This window comes from Carassius carassius, chromosome 30 (genome assembly GCF_963082965.1).
Source record: "Carassius carassius chromosome 30, fCarCar2.1, whole genome shotgun sequence".
Taxonomy (NCBI): domain Eukaryota; kingdom Metazoa; phylum Chordata; class Actinopteri; order Cypriniformes; family Cyprinidae; genus Carassius; species Carassius carassius.
In genome coordinates this window covers 28,812,891-28,832,082 of record NC_081784.1, presented here as the reverse complement: position 1 = coordinate 28,832,082, position 19,192 = coordinate 28,812,891, and the positions used below count along the sequence as shown (strand labels likewise).

The 19,192-nt window shown below is 40.1% G+C and overlaps 3 protein-coding genes across 6 annotated transcripts in view; 1 reads left to right on the top strand and 2 right to left on the bottom strand.

The window, feature by feature from the left end:
- Positions 1–9,671: 9,671 nt before the first annotated feature.
- gsta.1 (glutathione S-transferase, alpha tandem duplicate 1) lies at positions 9,672–11,452 on the top strand. The gene is made up of 6 exons (XM_059518154.1): positions 9,672–9,841; positions 10,026–10,077; positions 10,161–10,293; positions 10,397–10,538; positions 10,640–10,765; positions 11,164–11,452. The coding sequence occupies exons 1-6, from the start codon at positions 9,755–9,757 to the stop codon at positions 11,293–11,295; spliced, it is 672 nt and encodes a 223-aa protein (XP_059374137.1). The 5' UTR covers positions 9,672–9,754; the 3' UTR covers positions 11,296–11,452.
- On the bottom strand, positions 11,380–15,908 carry tmem14a (transmembrane protein 14A). 4 transcript variants are annotated; one of them, XM_059518158.1, is made up of 5 exons: positions 15,887–15,908; positions 12,171–12,254; positions 11,877–11,978; positions 11,697–11,784; positions 11,380–11,519 (listed from the first exon to the last, which is right to left on the bottom strand). In XM_059518158.1, exons 2-5 carry the CDS (start codon positions 12,244–12,246, stop codon positions 11,486–11,488), a joined length of 300 nt encoding a protein of 99 aa, XP_059374141.1. In that variant the 5' UTR covers positions 12,247–12,254; positions 15,887–15,908; the 3' UTR covers positions 11,380–11,485. The 4 variants fall into 4 exon arrangements, with proteins under 4 accessions (XP_059374141.1, XP_059374139.1, XP_059374140.1 ...); XM_059518156.1 differs by lacking the exon at positions 15,887–15,908 and adding an exon at positions 12,683–12,852; XM_059518157.1 differs by lacking the exon at positions 15,887–15,908 and adding an exon at positions 12,677–12,750.
- A 1,377-nt stretch (positions 15,909–17,285) lies between these two features.
- The window catches only part of psmb1 (proteasome 20S subunit beta 1), a 14,319-nt gene continuing 12,412 nt past the window's right edge, over positions 17,286–19,192 (bottom strand). The window contains exon 6 of the mRNA XM_059518152.1: positions 17,286–17,564. Within this exon, the coding sequence (XP_059374135.1) occupies positions 17,379–17,564 (186 nt within the window). The 3' untranslated portion in view covers positions 17,286–17,378. The remainder of the gene's footprint in view (positions 17,565–19,192) is intronic.

The window sequence follows — 19,192 nt, the reverse complement described above, 5'->3', positions numbered from 1 at the left end:
AGCATGAATTTGTGGAGTAGGGGTGAACAGATCGACTATGATCTATGCCATTCATCTGTTTCACAGGAATATAAAGATGAGGTAGCACAAAGGCCAAATACCCTTAATCATCCATCACGGTATAAAACCAAAGAATGTAGTTCTGATGTGCAGAACAAGATTGTTGAGCTTCACATAACAGAGAATGGCTAAAGCATTGGAAATCCCCATTACCTCCATCAGAGCAATAACTGAGACGTTCGAATCAAGTTGAGAGGATGTCTGTCTGTATCATCTTATTTCATGGCGGGGAGGAGAGTTTGAGTGGCCAGAGAATCTCCAGGGATCCACAGCTGGAGGAGAATCACAGAGATTAGTTTAATCTTTTTATTATTCAATTATAACATCCCATTGGCAAAGTGACGGCAAAGGAGATAAAGATCTTCTTATAACAAAACTTTTAAACAAAGGTCATCATGACATTTCAGCAGCACGCTGGAAAGGTTGCAGTGTTTCCGAGGACTTGCTCCCTTCTAGTGGTGTGAAGTAAAATAATGCCAAAACCATTCAGGATCATGCAAGTGCTGTTTATAGGAATAGCTCACCCCCCCAAAAAATGAACATTTGCTGAAAGTGTCCTCACACTTAGACCAAGCAAGGTGTAGATGAGTTTGTGTCTTCATCAGGTTTGGATAAATGTAGCATTGAATCAGTATTTCATTAATGGATGCTCTGCAGTGAATGGGTGCCGTCAGAATGAGAGTCTAAACAGCTGATAAAAACATCACAATAATCCACAGCACTCCAGTCCATCAGTTAATATCTTGTGAAGACATACGTTGTGTGTTTGTAAGAAACAAACCCAACATTGATGTGTTTAACTTTAAACCAGTGATAAAGTCTGAGTCCATAAACCACAATAACTCTTCCCCCAGTGATAAAGTTCACCTCCTGTTTTCTCACATCAAAATCAGCCGAAATATTTGTTCAGAGCTGTTTTGGCTTGTAAACGGTGCCTGATTCAGACCAGAGCACTTTTAAAAACATCTCTAAGTATAAATGAATTAATACACATGGGCAGGGTAGAGTTGTGTCTATGGTAATATATCAACTGTACAATAAAAAGCACGATTAACAGTTCAGAGACGGGTTCCCAAAAACAGAAACGTTTTATAAAAATGATCACCTTCACATTTCAGCCCTTAAACATTTTTTAAGAATATGGATTAGTCAAAAGTATCAATTATTATATTAATTTAAACAATTAGCAGTCGTTACATTAATTAAATAATCTAAGATGTATCTTAGTGTCTTCATTGTTTAGATTTTTATAATGTATTAGTTTCCTATCAATCTACCAGTTCAACTGTTGTGTAAAAACATCGGCTGGTTTTCATGTTGGTTTATATTTATTCAATGAAATCATAGCCTTTAAGCTACATCACACACAAATCTTTCCGTCCCTCTTGAAATCATAATTAAGACTTTCTGGTACTATTTAAGACTTTTTATATCCTTAAATTTCATACAACTACATTTAAGACTTTTTAAGGACCCGCATGGTATTTCAGAACATTTCATCAGCTGTTTGGACTCATTCTGACGGCACCCATTCACTGCAAGCCATATCAAGAGGCTCTTGTCACAAACCTAGCAACCAACTGAAACACCGTAGAAACTGCATGAGCACATATTTCATAACATCACTGTATTTCTAACATTAAAGCGTCACACAGGAAGGATATCTCTCGTCTGGGTCATGCAATGGCTTCTTAATTATTTCAAAATGTTGAGATTCAATTAAAATCCCGCCTCTGGCTATAAATAAAGGTGACTTGACTTGACAGTCACAAGTCTCCCGGTTTCATCCAAAATATCCTAAATTGTGTTTCGAAGATGAACGAAGCTTTTACAGGGTATGGAAAGACATGCGGGTAAGTGATTAATATCATAATTTTCATTTTGGGGTGGAGTATCCCTTCAGGAGGTAAAAATGGCTTTTGAACATATTACGTAGAACAACGTATTTATTTACAGTTTTTTACAATCGCTATGACAGTTTTTTCAATACATTTAACAAGTTTTCTAAACTCTTAACGCACCAACACACCTAAAACACACAATTGGCAAAACGGTTAATTTCATGCTCAAAATCACACATTGTAAACTAAACCCCAAAACTAATGTTCAAAATACAATAATACACTAACACAATACACTATGTCTAACAAAACACTGCAAACATGTTTCAACATCAAATAATTATTCACAACACTAACACATGTTCTCAACAGGAATATTTAGTCAATGTCACCTTTATTAATATAGCGCTTTAAACAAAATACATTGCGTCAAAGCAACTGAACAACATTCATTAGGAAAACAGTGTCAATAATGCAAAAATGATAGTTAAAGGCAGTTCATCATTGGATTCAGTTATGTCATCTCTGTTCAGTTAAATAGTGTCTGTGCATTTATTTGCAATCAAGTCAACGATATCGCTGTAGATGAAGTGACCCCAACTAAGCAAGCCAGAGGCGACAGCGGCAAGGAACCGAAACTCAATCGGTGACAGAATGGAGAAAAAAACCTTGGGAGAAACCAGGCTCAGTTGGGGGGGCCAGTTCTCCTCTGACCAGACGAAACCAGTTGTTCAATTCCAGACTGCAGCAAAGTCAGATTGTGCAGAAGAATCATCTGTTTCCTGTGGTCTTGTCCTGGTGCTCCTCTGAGACAAGGTCTTTACAGGGGATCTGTATCTGGGGCTCTAGTTGTCCTGGTCTCCGCTGTCTTTCAGGGATGTAGAGGTCCTTTCTAGGTGCTGATCCACCATCTGGTCTGGATACGTACTGGATCCGGGTGACTGCAGTGACCCTCTGATCTGAACACAGACTGGATCTGGTGGCCACGGTGACCTCGGAACAAGAGAGAAACAGACAAATATTAGCGTAGATGTCATTCTTCTAATGATGTAGCAAGTACATTGGGTGTTATGGGAAGTGTTTCCGGTTTACCTAATTAATGCAGCCTAAAAATCCTTTAACGGATTTGGATAATAAAAGCATATTAGTATGTTATGTGTATGCCAGGTTAAAGAGATGGGTCTTTAAAATCAATCATAACACAATGAAAAAAAAAACACTATCACCAGCTGAAATGACAGAAACTGCATTATTTTATGTGTCAGGTCTGCTCTTATACAATACACAGTATATTGTATTGATCATAGATTGTGTTTTGCACTGTAGTTTCTTTTGAAGCCTCTCTACATTTTTTGTTTTGTTGGGTTTAGTAAATGCATGTATTTTGTTGATTTTGCTTGCAGAAATTCAGTGCAAAAAATTGAATGACCATCTCAGAGTAGCTTTAGAGAATGAACGGATTATGGGGGAACGAAGACAGACAGAATTGCTGCAGTTGCAAAGGCTTTATTTGCAACAGGACACTAGAAAAGGAAAGAAAACAAAAATGCAAGAAAAAAGTGCAATATATCTGTCATTTGTTTATAATTTATGTCATTATGTGAAAATACAAAATTTACAGAACAGAAAAATCCACAGTAGAATAAAAAGTAAATAAATAAATGTGATCTAATCTGCCCAAACTTCTGCGTTTGGCCACATGTTCTCATCCACATCACACCTGATATCTTCTCTGGCAAGGCATCTGGGGAAGTATCTTTTGGTATCCCTTATCCACTTCTGGTATTGCCTTGGCATGCAGCATCCATTGTATCCTGGCATCTCCCTCAGTGGGGTTGAGGAAAAGGGAGTAAGGGCCAAGGAATAGAGACATCATTGACTGTCTGCTCTGGGAATAGTGGAATGCACATTGTTCAATGTGATCACATATATTGGCAAGTCCTCTCCCACCTGTCCCCTTTCTCTGGCACCAGTCTTTGGTACAGATCTTCTAAAATCTCACATTTATGCAGGAGTGCACTTTTCCACACAAGATCAGCCCAGATAGGTCCTCTTTTACTGTATACAGAATGATCATGCGATTGAAAAAACCTCAACACCTGAGTGTGTTCCTAGATGGGAATCAGCTGTGATTTATATATTCGCATAACTGCAATAAGCTGTTTCACATTAGCAATGGAATAAAATACAGGGAATATATTTGTGTTTCAATTCACAATATGAACAGCTGTTCACTTTGACTTTAGCCTATATAAGTTATGTTTAGAACATGATGTTATGTGTTCTGACATACAGTGTGAAAGCATTTGTAAATTTGACTGTAAAATTACATTGTTTGGTCTTGCTTGAGCTTGTGTGTAAAAGAAGTTCAAGCATTTTATGCATTTTATGTCAAAGCAACAAGAAATGTGTTTATTGTAAAGCCTACAAAGACAGATGTTGTGCCAACCGTGTTAAGAGTTTAGGAAACTTGTTAAATGTATAGAAAAACTGTCATAGCGATTGTAAAAAACTAACGTAAACGCAGTAAAATCTTGAAAGGCAGATGTATTTCTCATATAAAAGCTGGTCAAATGAAAGTGCAGGATGGGACTGCTGTCATGTCTTCTGCAAGTCCAGAGTGAAATATTAGGCCATATGTTCAGTCATTTCCCAGTCCACAGCGCTCACATCCTCACGGGACGCACCAGACGGAGACGCCTCGTCTCAGATGAAGCCGCATCGCTCCGGTCTCCAGTCCGTCCTGAGCTGCTGTCTGCCAGCTCAAGCCTCTTTCCTTGGAAGAAGGAAGAGATGCCAGTGGCTTTTTGAGGAAGACTGAATGACACATGTTCCTCCTTACTGCCCTCATCCACTCAGCAGCTTTCTCAAACAGAGACGGGATGGCCCTCGGGCTCTTGGGGCTCGGCTGTGTTTTTGGGGTTTGTGTAGAAGCTAGACGTGACTGTGTTGAAAGTGCGTCACTGGACAGGAAGCCTGCTATTCCTCCGGACGAGGATGAGGGAACATCGTTGAACTTACTGGCTGACAGATGAAGACAAGTCAAAGCAGGAGACCTAAGAGAGAAACACAATCAAGACTTACAGAAATAACTCACTCGACTTGATTAAAACAATGTCAAACTACAATACAATATTGATCAGCTTGTAGTTTTTATAGGCTAACTCTGCTTGTCTCTGTGTGAATGGATAGTGCGGTTTATGGAAACATAAACTCAAACACACGCATCGCTCACAGAGTCTTCAGCATCTGCGTCTCAATATATGAGACATCAACTTCATCTCCAGAGCTGCTATTCACAAGATTTACTTACAGTTTACTTTGAGAAAAACTACCATCTAATACACATTGAAACTGAAAGACCTTTACAACGGCCCGTCAAAATAACAGTCCAGTTTAACTTGAAGAAATTATAACATAAATATATTAAAATACTGTTTAGCCTACAAAAATGTAATTCTCAAGTAGTAGTAGTAACAATACTTATCAGAATATCAGACAATCAGTTTCATATTGAATTTATCAGACTGTGGCTGTCAAATGTCCACAAAACCAGTCATAAGGGTCAATTTCTTGAAATTTTGATTTATACATCATCTGAAAGCTGAATAAATAATCTTTCCATTGAAGTATGGTTTATTAGGAAGGGACAATATTTGTCTGAGATACAACTATTTGAATAAGTCAGGAATCTGAGGGAGCAAAAAAAAAAATCTAAATACTGAGAAAATAAGTAAGATTAATTCATAATGCTTCCTCTGTTGTGAGCTCATCTAACCTGCTCTCACGGCTGACAACTGCACCTTATCACATTATTAACAGCCCTTTAGAAAACTCAGTCCTCTTGATCTGTTCGTCCATCTTTCTCCATGTTTCTTTGACAAATGGCAGTGTCTCAGTCTGACATGAGTTACATGTTATTTACATGTATACACCAAATACAAAAATCTGTTAAGCTTGACATGTTATACTGCGGTAACGATATATACAACGCTACCTCAGACTCACCATCTCTCGGTCTTTGTTCAGTCTTTCATGTAACTCGAGGGCCAACTGATGAAGCCAGTGCTGCATCTGCACGATTCGACTGAAGAGCAACCACACAAGCATTTACGGCCCACCGTCACTGGCAGGGTACACTAAAAGAATTATAGTATATATTAAAGATAGAGAAGGTGATTGGATAGCCCGACCAGGAGGGCCCGAGTTGCCTCGACTGGAATAGGTTACGTGTTGGCGTATGGCCCCCAACTGGCTGATGAGCCCCTGCTAATCAGTGGGCAACCAGGGCAGATAACTGACAGAGATGACCCATGAAGCCTCCGACTGGAGATCAAGACTCAGGACGACGGACGTGTAGGTCCTCTCAGTTGAGCAGATAAACAGGCTTAGGGCCGCCAACAAAGAGGACTCTTGCGACACCCGACGGGAGATCAATACTCACGGCATCAGATGGAAAAGACCTGTTTGTGGGCAGCAAATAAAGAAAACCCAAACGGGAGCACTCTCGCTGACATCTGACACGAGCACAATACTCAGCGGCATCAGACGGGTAAGCCTCGCCGGCTGGGGAGCGAGATAACGAAAACCGGGCTCTCGCAGCATCCGATGGGAGATCAGGACTCAGAACATCGAACGGGTAAGCCTCACCAGGCGGCGGGAACAGATTTGGACAGAGTTTGGTGGGATGCCGAGACTCTTGTCGTCGTACAGCGAGCATCGTCACCCAGGAACGAAACAGGAACGAAAAGTTAGGTGGCCGTGAGACTCTTGCCGACGTCAGATGGGAGCTCAATACTCAAGGCACCGAACAGTTAAGCCTCTCCGGACACAAGACGGAAAGGGTAAAGTTGTGTTTCCAGGAGGCTCCTGCCGGCATCCGATGGGAGCTCAATACTCATTTTTAATAAAGAAAACAAAGGAACCCAGTTTTAATCATTATGACAATTTCCTTGACATTTAAAGGGATAGTTCACTTTCAAATTAAAATTTGTTACGTTTTAGCTTACCTCTAGGGCAAGATGTAGGTGTCTTTGTTTCCGCAGTGGTTTCCATTTTGATATTTTTAGGTCAAACCGTTCTTGTCTGTGACTCATATAATGGAGGTCTATGGTCACCACCTCAAAGAGCATGCACAGAGAAGTCCAAATTAAACAATTCCCCATCGTAACATTGATGACCTAAGACACGAAACAAGCGGTTTGTGTAAGAAAACAAACAGAATTTATATAGTTTTTAAGGGCGCACGTGCTTCCCTTTAAGCACACAATTACCAATTGAGAGGGATGCTTTCTGAGGACTCTGAGACTCAGAACAAATGAGCTATGAATAACTGCAATGACAATTCACCTTCAGGGTGTTTACTGTCATTTGTTTTGTGGCATTTTCTTAAGTGTAAGAAAATGTATAATGGGGTAATGCTAAATTAATAATGGCATTTCAAGAGAAAACATTGAAAATATATCTCTGTAAACATTGTTACATGAACATGCAGTCAACATCAACAGACGGTAACGGTTTACAGACTTCTGGTCATTATCCGTACAACCTAGGCTAGATTTAGTGCCCTACAATAAATGTGTAGGATTTAATAAATAAATAAATAAAGGTTATGTCATTCTGTATCGTTGATGTCTCACACCCTCCAGGTCTTGTATTACGCAAACAGCGCAGGGTTTGTTTTTGAGCTCAGGGTTGATTCTCTGCAGCGCGATCACTCTCTCCTTCCCGATATCCATCAGCACAATTATTATTACTGCATATCACTACTTCTACTTGAATACTTTGATATAAATATTTGTCAATTCTATTCTGATCCTAGTAACACTGGCAAAATGAACGCAACACCAACTCGAAAATCAATTACAAAAAGAAGTTTTGATGACACACCAATGTTTCTTTTTCAGTTATTACATTAAGTCAAGTCATTTAGCAGATGCTTTTATCCAAAGAGACTTACAAATGAGGACAATGGAAGCAATCAAAAACAAAAAAAGAGGAATGATATATAAGTGCTATAACAAGTCTCAGTTATCTTAACACAGCACACATAGCATGGGATTATAAATAATATAATAAATAAACAAAAAACAGAATAGAAAAAGAATAGAGGAAGCTAGCGTTAGTGGCTTTTTGCTTTTGTTAATTGTATAATAAATAAAATGAAAACAGATACAATACAAAAATTTTTTAGAATAGAATGAGAATAGTGAGTGCTAAAGTTAGAGGGTCAAATAAAGATGGAAGAGATGTGTTTTAAGCCGATTCTTGAAGATGCTAAGGACTCAGCTGCTCGGATTGAGTTGGGGAGGTCATTCCACCAGGAGGAACATTTAATTTAAAAGTCCGTAAAAGTGACTTTGTGCCTCTTTGGGATGGAAGCTTCTAGAGGGCACATAAGTCTGAAGTAACAAATTTAGGTAAATGGGTGCAGAGCCAGTGGTAGTTTTGTAGGCAAACATTAATGCCTTGAATTTTATGCGAGCAGCTATTGGAAGCCAGTGCGAATTGATAAACAGAGGTGTGACATGTATTCTTTATGGCTCATTAAAAATGATTCTTGCTGCCGCGTTCTGGATTAATTGTAAAGGTTTGATAGGACTGGCTGGAAGGCCTGCCAAGAGGGCATTGCAATAGTCCAGCCTGGACAGAACAAGGAGTTGTGCAGCATGTTCTGAAAGAAATGGCCTGATCTCCTTGATGTTGAATAAAGCAAATCTGCAGGACCTGACAGTTTTAGCACTGTGGTCTGAAAAAGTTGGGGTGTCTATCATTGTACTAACTTGAAATGTGAAGCAAAAGAAAGGCAGACTGCCACATGCAGTGCCTCATTTGGATGTGTCTGAAGTCTTGGAGCTCGACTTCCCTACGTTTCTCCTACAAATGGGCCTTGAGCTTGTTTGGAGGTTCTAGCAGGGGAGCGCAGCTACTTCTATACCAACGATCGTCCGCCGGGGGATCACGTCCTCTTCCACCGAGCGCGGAGCTTCGGGAGGGACACACATGGACCGGTGAGGGAGGAAGGGGACACCCGCCTAGCCAGCCAGATCAGCCGAATCAACCCTAGCGATCAATGGGGTGACAGATGTCGCAGCCAGATCGCCCTCACATCCAAAACACAGGAGCGTTCACGAGATTTATATACCTCAGAGACGACCGTTGTTTCTCTTCGACGGTAAACTCAGATCAAGTAACTGAATTAACATGTTCGCTATACTTACACGATCAAATATAGATGTAAGAAACACGACACGAATACAAACTGTGTATTTATTCGTTTATTATTCTCTTTTGAAACTAAAACAGTTGGTATTTCCCACAATGCTTTGCTTCCATGGACGGCGCTGCCATTGGCGGACGCGAACTGAAACTCGCTGTCACTAAAGTGGACCAAGATGATTTAGTTTCTTTAAAGTTTATATATTAAAGTGAGTAGAGTGATGACGCATGGAGCATTTGAGTAATAAAACGGCTTGCGATACACGTATTTCATATCATAGACGGCTATAATCATGATTTTGCAATTTTTAATCTACAATGACTGTGTGCAACTGAACGTTTTACCGTTTTTACTGCTTTTTTCCTCATTCATTCACTCAGCAGCAGTAGACGCTCGTCTGAAAAGCTTGAGCTGCTTAAAACTGGTCCATGAAACCGTGTAATCATGTTATTTAATACCTCGAGAGGCGATTACTGAATCAACATGTTTCTTGTGTTTTCTGTCACGGGACTCCTGTAGATTTGTGTGGCACTGACACTGTATTTGGGCTTTAGCACCACCCACGAGTTGCGCAACTGCACGCTTTGTCTTCTGCAGCAAAAACAGATTTGAAGGGTCGCTTTTCTTCGTGAAAATGTCTGAGAAAGTTGTGTTGCATTACTTCAATGGACGAGGAAAGATGGAGTCGATCCGATGGCTGCTGGCTGCAGCTGGAGTCCAGGTTTGTTGCGTGAAGTCTGGAGAAGATCTCCACGTCGATGCAATTAAATGTGATTTACGCTACATGTATATTTAATAACAATAACTGCAAATAGTATGCATGACAAATGACCATAGACAGATACTTTAGGAATCGAATGTGTACATTATAATGTGTTTTGACTTACCGTGGTGTGTCTTTACAGTTTGAGGAAGTGTTTTTGACCAAAAGAGAGGAGTATGAAAAACTGCTCAAAGGTATGTTAACTACTCAGTAAATTCCTCATCTCTTATAGATTTATGACCGTGTATAATAATGCATATTCATATGCTTAATGCAGATGGAGCCCTGATGTTCCAGCAGGTGCCTTTGGTTGAAATCGACGGGATGCAGCTCGTGCAGTCCAAGGCCATCCTGAACTACATCGCTGGAAAATACAATCTATATGGAAAAGACCTTAAAGAACGGGCAATGTACATGTCAACCTTGTTTGTGAAAACTGATATGATTCCAAGTAAACTTGCTTTTCCACCACACCTAAGCTATTATGACTGAATGCATGTTTTTGTCGTGAAGGATCGACATGTATTCAGAGGGGGCCAGCGATCTCATGGACTTGATTATAATGTATCCTTTCAAACCACCTGAAAACAAACCGACACACCTCAATGCTATAGAGCAAAAGGCCAAAGATCGCTTTCTTCCTGTGTTTGAAAAGGTACAGACAACTCTGTTTATTCTATTTATCCCATGTTGAAGCGTGATTATCCACACTGAAGACATGAAACTATGCGATCATGGTTTGTTTCTGGTTTTTAGGGTCTTGCGAACTCTCAGTTCCTGGTGGGAAACCAGCTGAGCCGTGCTGACATTCATCTTCTTGAGGTCACTCTGATGCTGCAGGAGTTGCTCCCCACCATTCTTTCAACCTTTCCCAAAATCCAGGTGCTTCCCACAAAGACACCCCACTCCAAATATATGTGCATATATATATATATATATATATATATTTTAATAGATGATGTTTTAGAATTACAGTATATAACAATAACATTGGCAAATGAAAAACAGTCAAATTATGTCAAGTTTCACTGGCCATACAAATGAAGTGTATTTGATAAAAATAAAAAAACCCTACTGTTTGTCAGATATACAGTAATAAAGAGTACTGTGGTCCAGTTTAATAAAGCAGTGACCAGTTCAGCTCACGATTCAAAGCCATAATTCCCATCATCTAAAATAGCGATACAACCAAAGAAAGACTGCTCAAACAAAAACCACTGCTCTTCTTCAGGCACTCACTATGATTATGAGTTTTGTATAACCGTTCTTTTGTTTCGCAGGCGTTTCAAGAGAAAATGAAGGCCTTGCCAACAATCAGCAAGTTTCTCCAGCCTGGCAGTGCAAGGAAGCCTCCACCCGATGAGGTGTATGTGAAGACCGTGATGGGAGTGTTGAGCCACCTTTTTAAGTAGTAGGCCCACAGGAAAAAGCATTAGATGATGTCAATCACTAATTAACTTGCAAGCTTCCTTTGTGTTACAAGATTAAAGCCGAGACAGTTTAACGAACAGGTTTATTTGGAATGTTCAAGATACAATTGGGTGATTAAAAAGTGTGAACTGAACAGTAGACGTTGTCCCGGTGTGGTCTGTCCATGAACACTCAGTAGAACAAGATCCTCAAAACCATCAGGAGGCTGAAAACAGAAGACCATTTACACCAAACCATCAAAATAAAGCCCATCATGCCACAGCTGTCCATCTGACTTAACATGCATTCGCTTTAGTGATAACATTGATCTACTGGAGCATATCAGAGCAATTAATAAATATAATTCTTCCTAGTGTGAGAAAACATGACTTAAAGGTTTTACCTGAGTCCTGCCGTGATTCCTGCAGGCATTAATTTCCCAGATTTCCTGAATCTCATTCCCATCACAGCTGTCAGTACACCGGCAGAGACTAGTGTGGGAAAAATCATGATGAGAAAAAGAAAGGAAGTTCAAAGCATATTTCTGATTGGCTGACATTAGTGATTGTGTTCTCATACTCACTCAGAGAAGTCCAGTAGTCGTATGGATCATTTGATATTTTATATGCTCCATATGCAGACACACATCCAAAGAAGAGTCCAGCAATCAATGACACCACACTTCCTGCAGAAGTCAGTGAATACATTACATATCTTCACCAACCCTTAACAAGAAAGTGCTGTGATGCTATGGGATGGATACAGACTGCAGACAAAGTACACCTAAGCGTTTAAAAGATTATAGTTCTGCAATTATATTACCATGGTATGCATCCGTTAAAGGATGCATACAAACATCAGCACAGTTAACAAATACCTCTTCTTTTATAGCCCATAAATCCTCCCAGAGCCAGAGCTGCAGCATAGACGAAGCCCACCCAGTCCACCGCCATCCTGAGAGCTGAACACACAGAGAGATGATCACACACACATAAACACAGACATAACAACACACCCGAAACACACAGAGAGAGATGATCACACACAGACATAACACACCCGAAACACACTGCCATCCTGAGCAATTAACACACAGAGTGAGAGAGATATGACACACATACTAGACTGAGACATGACATACACAGCAGCACACAATACTGCGCTGAGAGCTGAACACAGAGAGGGAGTGATCACACAGACATACTACACACATAACACACACAGGAGCACACAATGCAACACACCCGAAACACACTGCCATCCTGCGCTGAGAGCTGAACACACACACAGAGAGAGAGAGAGAGTGATCACAGAGAAATAACACACACATAACAACACATTATCACACAATACTACAAACCCAACATATACAGTCAATAACACCATTACCAAAGGTCGCGAGCGAAGCGCGGGGATGTATAAGGAAATGACTGGAAATGAGCTGTAGAGCAGCTGAACTTATAACAGCAGTCTGATCTATGTATGCTGAAGTTCAGAGCAAGGAACTGACGTCATGATGACGCGGGAACAAGGAAGTGAAGTTCGCGCCGAATTTAGAACCAAGAATAAATCTTTCTATTTATTCAATTTTTGCAATTTAATATACTGTGTAACTTTGAGAAATAACGCCTTTCTGAACTTGGTTTTATGTTTGCGCTCCTCGTCAATCTAAACGGCTGAGGGGTGGGTTTAAGGAGATGCTGCCCAAGCCGCCAAACTGACGTCATCAGAGAAGGAATGCCGTTCCAGGGCAGAAGTAAATGTTCAGATTTTGATTACAGATTACTAAAGCAATTTTTTTTTCCAGCGGACTACCTTGCATGGATTAATTGTTTACATCAAGACTAGCGAGCGCTAGTAAAGTAAATAAAGTCAATTTTGATTTAATGCGTACTTTAAATACTGAGGAGGAAAGCATGCCATATGTACTGTAATCTACCTTTATCATTTAGTTTTGCGCCATAGTTGTGAACTTGTGACCCTTGATTTCAGCGACTCTTTCTGCAGGTAATATCACAGTAGGGGTTCAATCTTCAACTGGCTGGCAGGAGCCGCCACTGGCATGTCACGTGACCTGTCAGTGGGTGGCTGGCAGCTGCCAGTCTGATGCTGGCATGTCACGTGACCTGTCAGTGGCTGGCTAGTTGTCTGCCAGTCTGCCTTTGGCAAGTTTTAGAAACCATTGATTTTTGGCTGTTTTTGTGTTTTGTGTTCCACCCTCTCTAGCTCATTTATTATGCATCTGTTGATATGTTTTTGTTCTTTTGCATGATTGGTGTTTTAGACAATTTATCCCAATTGAAACAGTAAAATGGCCGTGATCAGACTGTCAGCTTACTGACGCTTTGCTGGACGGTCTATTCAGTCAGCCGCGGCTGAACTGCGGTTATAACGCGTTGCCTTACACTCTCGCTGCAATGAAATACACTGTTTTCTTATTATGAATGTAATCTCAGGCATCTCTTCTTTAGTATGATTGGTGTTTTGGGGACGATTATCCCGATTAAAACAGTAAAATGGCCGTGATCAGACTGTCAGCTTACTGACGCTTTGCTGGACGGTCTATTCAGTCAGCCGCGGCTGAACTGCGGTTATAACGCGTTGCCTTACACTCTCGCTGCAATGAAATACACTGTTTTCTTATTATGAATGTAATCTCAGGCATCTCTTCTTTAGTATGATTGGTGTTTTGGGGACGATTATCCCGATTAAAACAGTAAAATGGCCGTGATCAGACTGTCAGCTTACTGACGCTTTGCTGGACGGTCTATTCAGTCAGCCGCGGCTGAACTGCGGTTATAACGCGTTGCCTTACACTCTCGCTGCAATGAAATACACTGTTTTCTTATTATGAATGTAATCTCAGGCATCTCTTCTTTAGTATGATTGGTGTTTTGGGGACGATTATCCCGATTAAAACAGTAAAATGGCCGTGATCAGACTGTCAGCTTACTGACGCTTTGCTGGACGGTCTATTCAGTCAGCCGCGGCTGAACTGCGGTTATAACGCGTTGCCTTACACTCTCGCTGCAATGAAATACACTGTTTTCTTATTATGAATGTAATCTCAGGCATCTCTTCTTTAGTATGATTAGTGTTTTGGGGACGATTATCCCGATTAAACCAGTAAAATGGCCGTGATCAGACTGTCAGCTTACTGACGCTTTGCTGGACGGTCTATCCAGTCGAGTCGTTGCCCGACTCTCTCGCTGCAAGGAAATTCACTAGTTGAGTTGCAGCTAGCGTTGCATTTGGAGGAAAAGACTGGACGATAGAGATGGATAATCTTTAGCCGTTCTTGGCATATTTATTTTTCTAGCTGCCGACACATCAGTCTCACGGTCGGACAGCTAGCCTTCAGTGTTATTATTTTTTCTCTATTGCCTACGGCAACTCAACTGAGACAAACTTAATGACGCAAATGGGTCCTCTAATAGCTGACACTTTAGTGCCCTCCTGTGGCATAAACATATACAGCATTACATACAACATTAGACATTCTCTGATACAACTGAGGACATAATGAACATATTTTAACAACACGGTTTTCTTTTTATGAATGTAATCTCATGCATCTGTTATTTAGTATGATTGATGTTTTGGGGACGGTTATCCCAATTAAACCAGTTAATGGCCGTGATCAGACTGTCAGCTTACTGACGCTTTGCTTCTCGGGTGGGTATGGCTATTAAAACAGTCAGATCCCGGCACACACGTCATGTAACGTTACAAACAAGTTTATCTAAATATTTAGTTCAATTAATTAGTTAAAAATATATGTAGTTCGCAATATTAGTATATCATATAATTAGTGAAATTGTTTAGCCATTAGGGAACAATAGAGAAAGATTCACGTTATGCCTACTGTGAATAGATGTATAGCCTATAGCCTACGTCCAGCAAAGCGTCAGTAAGCTGACAGTCTGATCACGGCCATTTTACTGTTTCAATTGGGATAAATTGTCTAAAACACCAATCATGCAAAAGAACAAAAACATATCAACAGATGCATAATAAATGAGCTAGAGAGGGTGGAACACAAAACACAAAAACAGCCAAAAATCAATGGTTTCTAAAACTTGCCAAAGGCAGACTGGCAGACAACTAGCCAGCCACTGACAGGTCACGTGACATGCCAGCATCAGACTGGCAGCTGCCAGCCACCCACTGACAGGTCACGTGACATGCCAGTGGCGGCTCCTGCCAGCCAGTTGAAGATTGAACCCCGACTCTAATATCATTGCACCAGTAGGTGGCGACAAGTGTCTTCAGTCATTGATCTATTCAGCAACAATACGCCACATTTTACAGTTAAAACGGTTTACGATTTACCGATCGTAGTCCTATTTCCATTTAAATTAACTAATTGCACAGTGTCCTCTGTTTTGAAAACCTTCAATACATTTCACCAAGCTTTAAAATATCAAGAAAAACCAATCGAAGCTCGTGATTTCACACAAATCATTAAACTGCACCATTTCACCAACAAATAATAAACAAATTGTCCTATATTGGTAGAATGTTCAATTAGCCGGAAATACCATGTTTTTTTTTAATTATGTACACACTGGTTTGTAATGCAAACAGTTTTACCGTTTACTGCACGCTGTTATTCTTCTAGTTATTTCCCCACAGCGTCAGCGGCTAACTGACCGGAAGTCTCTCACTTTCACAGAAAATGTCTAACTTCCGTGTTGAAAAATAAAATGGATAAACCATAAACCTGTCAATTCCCAAAGCATACAAGGATAAATAAAACGTATAGAAGGAAAAAAACTTGAGAAAAAAGATACAAAGTGATGGAGTGGGGAAGAGGCCCAGAAACACTGCAATAAATGTCCCTAGTGCAAAATATACTTTACAGTTTCTATAAATCTATTACAAATTCTCATTCCTCGATCATGGTCCCCAAAGTAAATACTTGCCTAAACCTAGTATAAGACCTACTAATGCCATTTAACAAAAATAAATAAAATTTTATTCTTGTCTTTAACAACCAGTCTGTTTAACTAGCAGTTAGCCAAGAGTCTTACCTTTCAGATTCAAAGAGGCCTGTAAATGACTTTTAAAAGTTATAACCAGTCATGCAGAAAAAAACAAAATTAGATTACAAAGCTGGACACACTGCATGCAGCTGATGAGCATTTGATACACCTTGTATTTTGGCTTTGAGAGTCAGATGTTAGATGCTCAGTGAAATATATTTGTGTGTTCAGCAGCACATTTGTTAAAGTGGGAATTCACACAAACTGCCCCACAACAAAATTCATAAAGACATTTTAAAAATCAAGCCTTTTACTTTCACAATATCTTTTTAAGTCTTGAGGCTTTGAAGTTTTGGTTGCATTGATTAATAAAGATGATGAAGCCACTTCAAACGCACTCGGCATGAAATGCTAATTCACTCATTCCTGTTTTCATCAGCTCACTAGGATCTGTAGGACACTCTTCTTAGAAGCATATTTACTGTGAAAAAACCAAAACCAGTAAATCTGAATTGATTAAATGTGTTTCTTTTCAGGTTTATGCACTCTTGACTGTGAGTAGAAAGAAAAAGGAATACCATTTTATCACAAAATCAACACCACATCTCTAATACATCACTTTTTGGGACCAAATATCTAGTCTTTTTAGAGATTAATCCTACACATAATTGTTAGATATATATCTTTTTTTAAACACTTTTTTGTTGTTGTTGTAAATAAATAAACCCTGAAAAAAGGCACTTGATGCATTTAAGAACAGAACTATAAAAGAGCAAGCTTTTTGCTCAATTTGACTGCAGCTGTTAAACTCAAAGCTGAATACAATCATTGTGTTTATAATATAGAAAACAGGCACACAGGGAAGACTGATGGATGCAAACTAGCCGTTTATCACTTGTACTATCAATATGCAAATGTGTGCTGTCCAGAGAATCTGTTTTGCTCAACAGTAGGACAACCTGCAGTTCTCAAAGTGACAAAACACTCTGAAAGAAAGACAATACGGACACAGTCACCATATTTATTCTTGAGAAGGAATATAAAAAGAACAGCAGACTGAAGAGAAACGGGCTGGTTTGAGGCACGGCTGAGAAGACGTCTCAGTCTTTCCTGAGGGGCACGATCTCCTCTCGAATGCCTTCCTTGGTGATGATGCAGATCTTGAGGGCATCTCCAGTGTAGACGTCCCTCTCAGCGGCCGAGATGAACACATCCTTCACCAGCTGCACGGCCTTCTCCTGGGACAGAGGAACCTGCTCCACGTTCTCCATGTTCTTGAATCCAATCTGAGCCAGAAACAAACTCATTTAAGACTGAAGACAGATCAAAGCTTTCTCAGCTTCAATAACACCTGCGTTCACATTTGCTCTGGTTATGTTCTCCGTGACCAAGAGTGATAACCGCAAACCAACGGGTCTGAGTTTGAACATGAAGCCCGAAGTATACTATGTTTTTGTATTCGTACACTCAAATGCCTAGCCTTTCAAAGTATACTCGATTTGATAACTTGAGTGAAGGCAGCTGGTCAACACACATGCTCTAGAAAGATTCATTTTTGTCCAGCATCTGCGCTATTGTTCTCCAGAAATTATGAGTGATAGAAATGTCTTTGTACAGTCTCTGCTATTTTGTAGTTCTGTCTCTTTATCTTGTTTTCTGCTGTGAACCAGCGGCCGAGGCCAGTGCTGCCACCTTGTGGAACAACTGATTACTGCAAAACAAACTGAATGCACGTGTTGACAAACGTACAAAGTTTTGTCAAAAATCAGTACAGTATCCAATGTTATGGAAAGTTTTTCTTTTGTTAATCTTGCATTGTTTGCATTAATCTCATTTGGGTAGCTTTTTAACATACAATGAATAAGGTAGTATATGAAGTGAAGTGAAGTGACATTCAGCCAAGTATGGTGACCCATACTCAGAATTTGTGCTCTGCATTTAACCCATCCGAAGTGCACACACCCGGAGCAGTGAACACACACACACACACACACACACTGTGAGCACACACCCGGAGCAGTGGGCAGCCATTTATGCTGCGGCGCCCGGGGAGCAGTTGGGGGTTCGATGCCTTGCTCAAGGGCACCTAAGTCGTGGTATTGAAGGTGGAGAGAGAACTGTACATGCACTCCCCCCACCCACAATTCCTGCCGGCCCGGGACTCGAACTCACAACCTTTCGATTGGGAGTCCGACTCTCTAACCATTAGGCCACGCCTTCCTTATACTTCCCTATACTGTATAGTCCATGGGGACATTGAGTTATTTTATGTAACTTGTGCACATAACTGTTTTAGGTTGAAAAACCATATTTAAGGGGAAAATGTGTAGCAGGGACGGGCAGTTTTGAGAGTAACCAGACATCTATGATGAGATGTTCATGTGTTATGATGTGATGTGCACTGAGCAACATGATTGGCTCAAAGGTCCTAGTCTGTCCTTCAATGTATCTTTTTACATACTATAAAAAGTGGGATGTGAGTCTGTGTGTTATCTCTTTGCACACAGACTCAAGCTGTGTGTAAACCAGATCATTCTCTGCAGAGAATTAAAGCAATACAAAGACAAAACTCGGTTTGGTTTTTCATTCTCAGTCTCTACAAATTGTTATTGAATTATAATTTCCACGACCCCACATACCATCCTGGTGATGAAACTTGCGTCAGGAACACTTATGTGGACCCTCAGATGTGTGTAAAAACCTAAGTATATACTTTTCGGGCTTTACTTTCATTTTAAATACTGAATGAAAAGATGATTCTTGTGAAAACATGTCCAGTATGTATTTCACCTTAAAATCAAAAGACCATTTATGACTTTTTCAGAGGTGACATTTTCATTACAATTAATCACATTTGACAAATACCAATATGATATATAAATGCTTATTTTTACAGTAATAAGACGTTAAAGGG